Here is an 11,083-nt window from a genome sequence, read left to right on the forward strand (position 1 = left end):
TCTCCTGCCTCAGCCTCCCAAGTAGCTGGGACCATAAGCGCCCGCTACAACACCCAGCTATTTTTTGGTTGCAGCCATCATGGTTGTCTGGCAGGCCCAGGTTGGATTCGAACCCGCCACCTTAGGTGTATGTGGCTGGCACCTTAGCCACTTGAGCCACAGGTGCCGAGCCTGAGTTTTATATAAATGGTATAATGTATGTTTTTTTTTAAAAAAGAAATGCTAAACCCAAAGTGCATACCAATGGCCAGGGACAGAACGGGGCAGGAGCACACACTGGAAACAAGTGAAATAAAGTACAGGGCAGTGAATGAGTGGGTGTTCAGAAGGTAAAAAGAATAGGAGGAGGAAAAGGCAGGGACCAGGAAGGCTGGAGAGTGAGCCCTGGGCCTGGAAGAGGGTTGACAGGAGGGCAGGCTGGGCAGGCTGGCCCCTCACCTTGCTGTCAGAGTCCACGCGCTCATCCACAGAGTAGGAATCGTAGTAGAGGCTGAAATCGTCACCTACTACTGTCTCCCACTCCTCCAGGGGCCCAGGATCCCCCTTCTGCAGGGCTGCTTCTCCTGAACCTCGGGCAGAACCCAACTCCTCCGACTAGAGAAAGTTGAGAAAAATTGAGGCCACTAGTACTCCCTGCCCATTTCTCCTGCACACAGGATGTGAACTCAGCACGTAAGACTCCTGGGACCAGCCTCTCTGCCTCCCCCCACCCTGCCCCCCGCTTCACCCTCCCCAGGGAGAAAGGCCTTGCCCCTTCAAGCTCACCGAGTTCAGCTTCCTCCTTTTGGCCACATCTGGAAGGAGAGAAAGGAATGAGGTCTGTACTCTAAGCCCTCAGGACAGGCCACATCACACGGGGGTGGGAAGTGGGACTGACCTGAAGTCACCTTCCCCAGAGAGTGTACATCATCACTCATGCGGAAATGCTGTACTTCAGGGGGCCGCTTCTCAGGGACTGGAGGCTGGGGGCCAAGAGAGTACATTCAGGGTCATAGAGCACCTATAGTTCTACCTGGCTTAGCCTGGATTCCCAAGGGTAGATGAAGTGGTGAGCTACACCCTCAAAAATGCCATTTGGAGCTCCAGTAACCATAAAGTAGCAGTAATAAGAACTGCTGTTTCCCCAGGGGAAGTATGTCAAGCGTGTCCCATACTTAATAGTCACTCATCTTTTATTTTTTTGAGACAGAGTCTCACTATGTCACCCTCAGTTGAGTGTTATGGCATCACAGCTCATAGTAACCTCAAACTCTTAAGTGATACTCTTGCCTCAGCCTTCTAAGTAGCTGGGACTAGAGGTACCTGCCAAAACACCCAGCTCTTTTTTGGTTGCAGTTGTCACTGTTGTTTGGCTGGCCCAGGCTGGGTTCAAACCTGCCAGTTTCAGTGTCACCCTAGCCGCTGAGCTACAGGTGCTGAGCCTTTTTTTTTTTTTTTAAATTCAGACACAGTCTCACTTTGTGGCCCTCTGTAGAGTGCCGTGGCGTCATGGCACACAGCAACCTCAAACTTTCAGGCTCAAGCGATTCTCCTGCCTCAGCCTCCCAAGCAGCTGGGACTATAGGCACCTGCCACAAGGCCTGGCTATTTTTTTCTTGTTTAGCAGGCCCAGGCCAGTTTTGAACCCCACAGCCCTGGTGCATGTGGCCAGCGCCCTTACCACTGAGCTACGGGCGCCCAGCCATCACTCATCTTTTTTTTTTTTCTGAGACAGAGTCTTACTATGTCACCCTTGGTAGAGTGCCGTGGTGTCACAGCTCATAGCAACCTCAAACTCTTGGGCTTAAGCAATTCTCTTGCCTCAGCTTCCCAAGTAGCTGGGACTACAAGGAGCCTGCCACAATGCCCAGCTGTTTTTATGTTGTAGTTGTCATTGTGGCTTAGCTGGCCCAGGCTGGGTTTGAACCTGTCAGCCTCGGTATATGTGGCCAGTGCTGTAACCACTGTGCTACGGGTACGGAACCCATTACTCATCTTTTCAACCACACAAAGCAGGTCCCCCCCTTCTATTTTACAGATGAGAAAACAAATTCACTGAAGTTAAAAGACTTTTGTAAACCAATGTCATTCATAAGAGTACTATTCAAAATAGCTAAAATGGGCAGGGCAAGGTGGCTCACACCTGTAATCCCAGTACTCTACTAAAAATAGAAAAACTAGCCAGGCATGGTGGCAGGCGCCTGTAGTTTCAGCTACTCAGGAAGCTGAGGCAGGAGGACAGCTTAAGTCCCAAAGTTTCAGGTTGCTGTGAGCTATGACGACGCCACTGCACTCTACTCAGGGCAATAAAGTGAGATTTTCGTCTCAAAAAACCCCCAAATAGCTAAAATGATAGCAATCCAAATGCTACTGATGAATCGATAAGCAAAATGTGGTACATACATACAACAGGATATTATTCACCCATTAAAAAAAAAGAAATTCTGACATACTACAATATGGATAAACCTTGAGAACATTATGCTATGTGAAATAAGCCAAGTCACAAAAGGACAAAAACCTGTATGATTCCACTTACATGAGATATTTAAAAGTAGTCAAATTCAGAGTTGGAAAAAAATTGAGAATGGTCATTGCCAGGAGCTGGGGGTAAAAGGGGAATGAAGAGTTATTACTGGGCGACGCCTGTGGCTCAAAGGAGTAGGCACCAGCCCCATATGCCGGAGGTGATGGGTTCAAACCCAACTCTGATCAAAAACCGCAAAAAAAAAAAAAAAAAAAAAAAAAAGTTATTACTTAAGGGATACAGAGTTTCAGTTTTATAAGATGAAAAACTATAGAGATTGATGGTTATACACCATCATGACAACATTTAATGCTACTACACTGTACACTTTTTTTTTTTTTGAGACAAGGTCTTACTCTGTTCCCTAAGCTGGACTGCAGTGGCATAATCATATCCGACTGCAACTTCAAATTTCTGGGTTCATGTGATCCTCCTGCTGCAGCCTTCTGAGTAGCTGGGATATGGGGTGTGTGCCCCCATATCTAGCTAATTTTCCTATTTTTTATAGACACAGGGTCTCACTCTTGCTTGGGCTGGTCTCAAACTTCAGGCCTCAAGCAAATCCTCCCACCTTGTCCTCTCAAGTGTTATGATTTCAGGTGTGAGCCATGATATCCAGCCGCAAACTGCTCATTTAAATTGCTCACTTAAAAATGACTTAGATAGGGTGGGGCATGGTAGGTCAAGCCTGAAATCCTAGCACTCTGGGAGGCCAGGTGGGTGGATTGCTAGAGCTCAGGGGTTCTAACATCAGAATGAGCAAGAGTGAGAACCCCCTTCCCCGCCAGGTCTCTACTAAAAAAACAGAAAAGCTACCTGGACATCTTAGTGGGTACCTGTAATCCCAGGTACTTGGGAGGTGAGGCAAGAGGATAGCCTGAGCCCAAGAATTTGAGGTTGCTGTGCGCTATGATGATGCCAGGCACTCTACCTAAGGTGATGAGTGAGACTCTGACTCAAAAAAAGAAAGACTCAGATGATAAATTTTATGTTACATTAGTTGCCCCTTATCTGTAGTTTCTTGGTAGTGATGCTACCATGTTGTTATACTTGTGCTATTTTATTACTAGTTGTTCTTGTTAATAATCTATTACTATATGTGATTTATTTATTTATTTATTTATTTTGAGACAGAGCCTTAAACTGTCCCCCTGGGTAGAGTGCTGTGGCATCACAGCTCACAGTAACCTCCAACTCCTGGGCTCAAGGGAGTCTCCTGCCTCAGCCTCCCAAGTAGCTGGGACCACAGGTGCCCGCCACAACGCCTGGCTATTTTTTGGTTGCAGCCATCGTCGTTGTTTGGCAGGCCCAGGCTGGATTCAAACCCGACACCTTAGGCGTATGAGGCTGGCGCCTTAGCCACTTGAGCCACAGGCACCAAGCCACTGTATGTGATTTATAAATGAAACTTTATCACAATAAGAAAAGAAAAACCGATGAGCAGCCTGAACTATGTGAGGTGCCTAGAGACACAAGCCTATGGGACTTCAGTGCCCATCCCCACCCAGGCAATTGTTTACAGGCCTTTTGTTCCTGACTAGCTGCACTGCCTATCTTTTTATCTTCAAGCTCCTGAAATTTGTGATACAAAAAAAATACATAGCAAATCAATAACTTATTTTAATATAAATTCTTGGCAAACAACTTAGGAACTGGCCTCTCCTTTTCCTTTAAAAACTTGTAAGGATTGGGTGGCACCTGTGGCTAAAAAGGTGTAGGGTGCTGGCCCCATATGCTAGAAGTGTCAGGTTCAAACCCACCCTGGGCCAAAAACTGCAAAAACAACCCCCCCCCCCATTTGTAAGGCCTGCTAATGGGAGGGTATACTCAAGGCCATTTGCGGGAAGAAGCAGCCATACAGCCTAACTTGCTCCTGGGTTGCAAATAACTCTCTATTTATATTAATTTGTCTCAGTTTTTTCCTTTAGGTCAACAATAAGTATGACACCAAAAGCCCTAAAACCTAGTCAGAGATTCTGGGGCCTTTGTCAGCCCTCTCCTCTGTCATGTCTGTGGCCTTCATCTCCTTCACTCTGTGGATTGCTGGCAAAAACTTTACAAATGGAACAGAAGCAGTTTCAAAGAAAAGATGACAAAACTCCCCCAGGGCTTGCTTAGAGATTAGAAAGGAAAAGCGGTTTGGAATTCCTTCACAAAGTCATTATCACAACAGTAATTAAGACATTAACTATATAATTAGCTCTTTAACATATGTAACTTCTACTTTCACCACCTATCCCGAGAAGGTAAATTCCAGGAAGATAGGACCCTGTCTATTAGTTCATAGATTATGCGCCTCTCAACCCTTAATACATAGTAGCCCCTAAATTAACAATGCAAAGGTGTGCGTGGATTAGAAGAGATCAGAAATTAAACTGTCAAAAAACTCAGGGGGGTTTAGGTTGATTGCCCCAATCTCTCTCACCCTACTTCCAAATCCTCACCTGTCCATTTCCTGGTTTGGACATGGTTTTGCGGGCTCTGTGGACCTTAGGCTGCCCCTCTGGGCTGGTGGTGGCTGGAGGGGGTTCAGGCCCTGCTGTTGCAGTTCCCTGGGCCCCAGGCATACTGAGCAGCCTCATAGCCAAACTCTGGACAGATGGAGGTGACTTTCCTGCCCCTGTCATTGACATCTTGGCCCGGCTGGGACAGGCAGCCCCCTTGCTGGGGGAAGAAGGAAATGACTTTGTGGCATGGCCTAGAAAACAGACAAGCAAGCAAGCAGAAGGCAAGATAAGAAAGAAGGTAAAGTCAGAAGAATGCCCACCTGGCCCCCAGATCCCCCCATCCCAGCCTCTTACCTAGCAGGATCCGACCTCCATGGAGTTCCCCGTCTCCCTCCAGATTCTCTGGTTCATCCCCAATGAGCGGTGTAGCCCCTACAGGGGTGTCAGCCCCTTCATCACCAACAGTGACAGTGACGGTGACAGAGGCTGGAGATGAGGGTCCAGCAGGCTCCAGGGAGTCAGGGTTGGCCTTGGGCAGGGTTTCCTCACTACGAGGGTTGTCCCCCAAAGAGCCATGAACTGTATAGGCAGAGAAAAAGTTCAGGGCTATGGGCTCAGGGAATGATGTTAGAGGAGGTGAAGATCCAACTGGACCCATTTCTGCTTCACTCACCTCTTTCGCCGGCTCCTCTGGTCTCTTTCTCCAATAGAAGTGCCCCCATTTCAGCGGGGGACTCCCCCTGGGAGGGGTGACAAGGAACAGGAGGGCTGGTCAGCCCGGTAGGGATCTGGGGGACCCAGGATGCCTGGGCCCTGGGAAGAGAGAGTAGGCTCCGGGGCCTACCTCTTCCTCTGTGGGGGGCCCCCCTTCCGCGGCCTCGGCTGCCTGGAGGGGCCGCACGACCCCTCCCCCGGGCTCGCATCAGCCCCCTCCCTCTCGGCAGACCCCGCATCTCTGGGGCCGAGAGGAGAGGAGGGGGAGGGGGCGGGGCCTCCGCGCCCCGGCCCCGCCCCCTCCTCCCGGCTGCACGCGTCGCTCCCCCTTTGTCCCCCAGGCCGCGGGGACCCCGGGCACCAACCCCTCCAGTACCCGCTGCCCCCCAGCCCGGTGGACGGCCCCTCGTGCCCCTTGCGCGTGATGCTGGGGCCCCGGCGCCTACTGCCCACTCAGGGGCAGCCGGCGGCTGCACGAGCGCCTCCGTGCCCACTCCCCCCACCTCCCACCCCCTGATCCCCTCATCCGCCCCCGGTGCTGGCCCCCCGGATTGCTCCAAGTCCCGCCCGGGCCCCCCGGCCCCGTTGCACCCCCGGAGCATTGCACGGGTGCGCGCTTCCCCCGGGCGCGCGCGCGGGCATGCACCCGCCTCTCCCCCTCCCCTTCCGCACCTCGGCGGCCGCCGCCGCTGCAGCTCCCGCCGCCGCCGCCATCGCCGCTTGCGCGGGGGGCCGAGCCGGCGCGCGGCCGCCCCGGGTCACGTGGGCAAGAAAGGGAGGGCGAGGAGGAGCCTTAAAGGAGCCGCTGCACGCTTTCTGGCCATTTTCTCCCGAGAGCGTTCTCGAAGATGGCTGTGGCTGTCCCAAACTGAGGACTGCAGGGGAGAATTCCAGTCATTCCTGACCTCTTCCCTGCAAGGAGCCAAGGGCGAGGCACGCCTCTGTCCAGGTGTGGCTTCTTTGTCCCCACCTGGGTTTAGGTAACAAGCAGAGCGTCTAAACCTCTGGCTCTCGGCGATTGTATTTCCTCTGGCCCGTTCGTGCTTATTCCGCCTCTGGTTGCTTTTCTTTCTAATATCTGGCTCGCCAAATGTAAGGCTTGGCCTGTTTTGGCCTCGCCTCTCTAACGAATAAAAACGGGACATCTTTACTGTCTTCTGGTTTCTGCGTGCTGCTTCGTGTTCCCAGGAGCAGGGTTTATGCCAAGCGCGTTACGCCACTACACGCATTAGGGATCCAAGTGAGCCCAGTACCCGAGCGTCATTACTACCTAGTGACACTGGACTAAGTAACCCTTTTTGTCAAATACTTTAACAAGCACAGGCCCTCGTGACAGTTCAAGTATGAATAACAATATACCAAGATACGCAACCTTAATGGCAGTATTTAGGGGTACTATCTATCCCAGTATTATACGGTCAGAATTAGGAAAATATGTATGATTTCACAAACAGTAGTTGACACAAGCAGGTGGGCCACCTGAGGCCAATTCAAGGTCTTCTGGGAACTGTAGTTTTCTTTGGGTAACTAGTCCAGAGCTTTCTGGGAATTGTAGTCTTTCCCATGCCCTAATCCAAATTCAGGGATTTTTAGTTTTTCGAAGACATGGGCCGTGTCCCCCTGATAAAAAAATGCCCCAGATTCCAGCTTATAATTTCCGGGGGTATACTGACCACTTGTAGCTCATACCTAGCACTGAGAGCAAGCCCCTCAAATAGAGGAGCACTTTATGTGTATCAACACGCTTGTGCTGTGAGGTATCTGTCTAGGTGTTGAGATTGCTAAACTGGTGGAGGGGGGTGTCCTTGGTCAGAGGAGCTCACTTGTTAGACTCCCTTACCCTTTTTAGGGCTGGGTTTCTTCACGTATGGGACCTGCATGAGTTGTGACCTTTAGGTATTGAGCACAGGGCATCAGGAAAGGCTGTCATGGGTGGGACAGTCATATACACGCAGTTGCCAGAGTATAAAGAAAAAAAGATTTTGCTTTTTTTTTATTTTGTGGAAAACAAAAGCAGAAAAACTAAAACCCCAAACTCCAGAAAAAATCCTAAAAAATACGTTTTTTCTTAAAAAATACTGTCTCTACTACTCTCCCCTCCCCCAACAACCCTTCTTGTGTACTTTCTTCTAAGTGCCCTCCCCCCACCCTATATCTATTCATTGTTCTTGCTATTGTACCCCCCACTTCCCAGTATCTACCCAGGATGCTCACTTCCACATTCTCTTACCTGGCACCTTTCTTTGTTTTCCCTCAAGTTTTGGTGAGCTATGTATCCACAGTCCCATTTCCCCAGCATGCAAGAGATCTCTTCCCCTTCCTTTTCTGGGACTCAATAATCTTTCCCCCCTACCACACTCCCTTTCCCAAGATCTATTCTAAACCAGAGCACCTAAGCTGCTTCCTGCCAAATTCCCTCCCTATTCCCACCCACCCGCCCACCATTCTTACCTCAAGAAATGTCAGAGCCTCCCCTTGGGCAGCCTTAGACAGGAATAAAACATTTTCCAGTCTTCATTTTCCCTCTTCTATAGGACCCTTTCCCCTCCCTCCACATATACATGCACGTCTAAGAGATCTAGAAAATCTTTCCCTGGGACCCCCCAGCTCCTTCCTCCGCCTTCTCAAAGAACCCTGTCCCTGGCTCCATCCTTTTCTCCCACTCTGAAGAGGCAAAGTAGTTTCTCCAAGGAAATCTTCCTCCCTCCCTCCCTCAGGATGTGTGTGTCTGCTCAGGCTCCCCACTGTTGTCTTTCTGCACTACATCCCCTCGTCCCCCAATTCTCTTGGGCCACAGAGCCCTCTTCCCACCCAGCACAGGGACCCCAGCCTCCTGGCCCCCATGCCTGCCCAACTAGCGGATGAGAACGTTGATTTCGGCCACGCTGGCCTCCAGCACGTTCTCAGCCGTGGTCTTGCCATGTTGCTCCTTGAGGTGCCGCCTAATGGCAGGTTTGTGGGCGAAACGCACATCACAGTAGGAGCAACGATAGGGCCGTGCTCCTGAGTGCAGGTTGAGGTGGTCGTGCAGTGTGGACTTCTGTGTGAAGCATTTGCCACAGATGCCGCAGGAGTGTGACTTGACGCCACGGTGCACGTTCATGTGGCGGTTGAGGTTGCTGCTGTGGTTGAACTGCTTGCCACAGCGAGGGCACATGAAGATGAAATGCTGTGCCCGCATGTGGAAGACCAGCTTCTCTACGCCCTGGAACACTTCTGGGCACTTGGTGCACTTGATGTTCTTCAAAGGATTTCCACCCGAAAAGCCCCCAGGAAGGGGTCCCCGGCTGCCCCCCGCCCCCAGGCTGCCCCCCGCCCCCCGGGCAGCCATGGCCACTGCTGCTGCTTCCACCAGGCCCGAGGTAGCCCCCACGCTGGCCCTGCCTCCAGGAATCAACAACAGGCCCTCCCCTTCTGCGTCCTCCGACAGGCTGTAGCAGGCCTTCACCACACCCTGCGGTGGGGCTACAGTGCTGGGGGGCACATTGCTCTGGGCCAACTCCCCAAGGTGGCTGCCCACAGAGCCTCCAATACCTAGACCCCCTCCCAAGCCTCCAGGGGGTTTGAGCCGGTGTGCCACTTCCAGGGCTGACTCCACCTTGACGATGCAGATGTCAGATACGTCCTCATCTTCATCCTCATCCTCCTCCTCTGCCTTCAGCTCCAAGTCCTCATCCAGTGGGAACTCCAGCTTCACTGGCCGCAGGAGAGGAGGGGGTAGAGGAGGTGGGGGTGGGGGCTTGGGGGCTGGCTTTGGGGTCCTGGCTGGAGGGAGGAGGGACTTGGTGGCGCTGACACTGCTCACAAGGCTAGCCTCGCTGACCCCATCCTCTTTGAGGCCTATTTTGGGCTCAATGAACTGGCTGAGGGCATTCCGGCATTTCTCCACCACGTGCTCCATCTGCAGGTAGGAGGCAGCAGTTAGGTAGTTGACGATGTCCCTGACAGCGAATTCCAGGGCCCCAGTATAGCAGGAAAGGAGCAAGTCTGCCACAATTCGTGCACTGTGCATCAGGGAGACCTGCAGCTCAGAGCTGGGGTTCAGCAGGAACTGGTCCCGCAGGAACGGTGAGCAGGCGGCCAGGATGACCTTGTGGCCTCGGAACTTGAGGCTGTCGGCCACAATGGTCACGTCGCAAAACCGCTCCTCTGCCCGGAGCTGGTTCATGTTCCGCAGCGTAGCGGCCTCATGGCCAGGCAGCTGGAAGCGCAGGACTTCCACCCCAGAGGCCATTGTGGCAGGGGTGGGCAACCCTGGTTAGGAAGGAAATCGGTCAGAGACAAAGGTCTCTGGCTTCAGGAAGCCAAGGCTCCAGGACCCTTGTCCCCATTCTTGCTCAGCCCCCCGCATCCGATCTCCCAGTCTTCAGGCTTTCTCCTCAGTTTCCCTAACCCGGGGGAGGCGCGTCCCTCGGAGAAGAGGGAGGCGTGGTTCCCGGGGGCGGGACAGCCGCGTCCACACCCCCCAGCCCGCAGCCCGCTAGGATGAGGCGAGCCCGTGTACCCACGATGGAAAGACGGAGAAAGGGGGTGGGGGGAAGCAACAGCCTGGGTCTCTGGATTCCAGGGAGGCTCTGCTTGCAAGCTCTTCTCACCCCGCCCCCTTTACCCGCTGCCCCATTCCTCCGCCCCCCCATTACACGTTTGCACGCGCCTTTCACGTCCTCCCCCCGCCACCTGTACGCATCGTGCACGCCCCCCCCACGCTCAGAGCTCCGTGGCACGCCCCCCCAGCCCCACGACCCTGAGTGCACGCGCCTCTCACCTGGCCCGGTTCCGCGCGCTGTTTTTTTTTCCCCCCTATTTTCCCCACCCCCCCCGGGGCCGGCGGCGCCCCCCACACACGGGCAGGGCCTGGGCAGCGCGCAGGCGCGGGGGTGCACGGGGCGCGCGCGCGGGGCCGGCTCCGCGTGGGCGTAAGGGGGGAGGGGCGGGGGCGGCTCGTGCTGTGTGTTCCAGGCCCCGCGCGCGCTGCGGCGACGGCTAGGACTCGGGGAGGAGGAAGAGGGGAGGAAATTAAAGGAGCAGGATCCCCCTTTCCCGACCCCCCTTTCTTTACCAACACCCCCACACGGTTAAAGGGCTGGATGGCCTTGCCTCCCCTTTGGCCGGGATTATTTGTCCGCCAGAGCGGAAATACGTTCCACATCCCCCCCCTTTCTCGCTCCCCCTCCTCTGTGCCTCTGGGCCCCGCGACCAGTCTGCGCGTGCGTGTCTAGTGCCGCGCTGAGACCCGCTCGTTCGGGTCCGCCCCCCAATCCCGGCGGCCTGTGGCCCTGCCCGCTCCGCGCCCCCGCGCGCCCCTCCCGCTGTGCGTCCCTCAGCGCGCGCGCCGGGGTCGCGCTGCCACCTGCTCCCAGGGGTGGTGCCGCGCCTGCCCAGCTGTGCGGAGGGAGCCGCCGGGTGCAGCCGTGGG

At 53.8% G+C, this 11,083-nt stretch overlaps 2 protein-coding genes across 3 annotated transcripts in view; both read right to left on the minus strand.

Moving 5' to 3' along the window:
* The window catches only part of EHMT2 (euchromatic histone lysine methyltransferase 2), a 21,550-nt gene extending 15,165 nt beyond the window's left edge, over positions 1-6,385 (minus strand). Inside the window, exons 1-7 of one of the 2 annotated variants that reach the window (XM_023512738.1) lie at positions 6,340-6,385; positions 5,627-5,693; positions 5,308-5,532; positions 4,951-5,204; positions 878-962; positions 766-794; positions 439-594 (exon numbers count right to left, since the gene is read on the minus strand). In XM_023512738.1, the coding sequence (XP_023368506.1) occupies positions 439-594; positions 766-794; positions 878-962; positions 4,951-5,204; positions 5,308-5,532; positions 5,627-5,693; positions 6,340-6,381 (858 nt within the window). In that variant the 5' untranslated portion in view covers positions 6,382-6,385. Of the gene's footprint in view, positions 1-438; positions 595-765; positions 795-877; positions 963-4,950; positions 5,205-5,307; positions 5,533-5,626; positions 5,907-6,339 lie in introns of those variants that run through there. The other variant, XM_012804801.1, reaches the window with a different exon arrangement.
* A 1,803-nt stretch (positions 6,386-8,188) lies between these two features.
* ZBTB12 (zinc finger and BTB domain containing 12) lies at positions 8,189-10,578 on the minus strand. Its single transcript, XM_003789041.1, has 2 exons — positions 10,433-10,578; positions 8,189-9,921 (listed from the first exon to the last, which is right to left on the minus strand). Exon 2 carries the CDS (start codon positions 9,899-9,901, stop codon positions 8,522-8,524), a length of 1,380 nt encoding a protein of 459 aa, XP_003789089.1. The 5' UTR covers positions 9,902-9,921; positions 10,433-10,578; the 3' UTR covers positions 8,189-8,521.
* Between the last annotated feature and the right edge of the window lie 505 nt (positions 10,579-11,083).

Source organism: Otolemur garnettii, unplaced genomic scaffold (genome assembly GCF_000181295.1).
Source record: "Otolemur garnettii isolate 467f Iridium unplaced genomic scaffold, OtoGar3 scaffold00031, whole genome shotgun sequence".
Lineage (NCBI taxonomy): Eukaryota > Metazoa > Chordata > Mammalia > Primates > Galagidae > Otolemur > Otolemur garnettii.

Excerpts from the sequence above, each read along its gene's own strand:
- ZBTB12 (XM_003789041.1), bottom strand. The coding sequence starts at position 9,901 with ATGGCCTCTGGGGTGGAAGTCCTGCGCTTCCAGCTGCCTGGCCATGAG.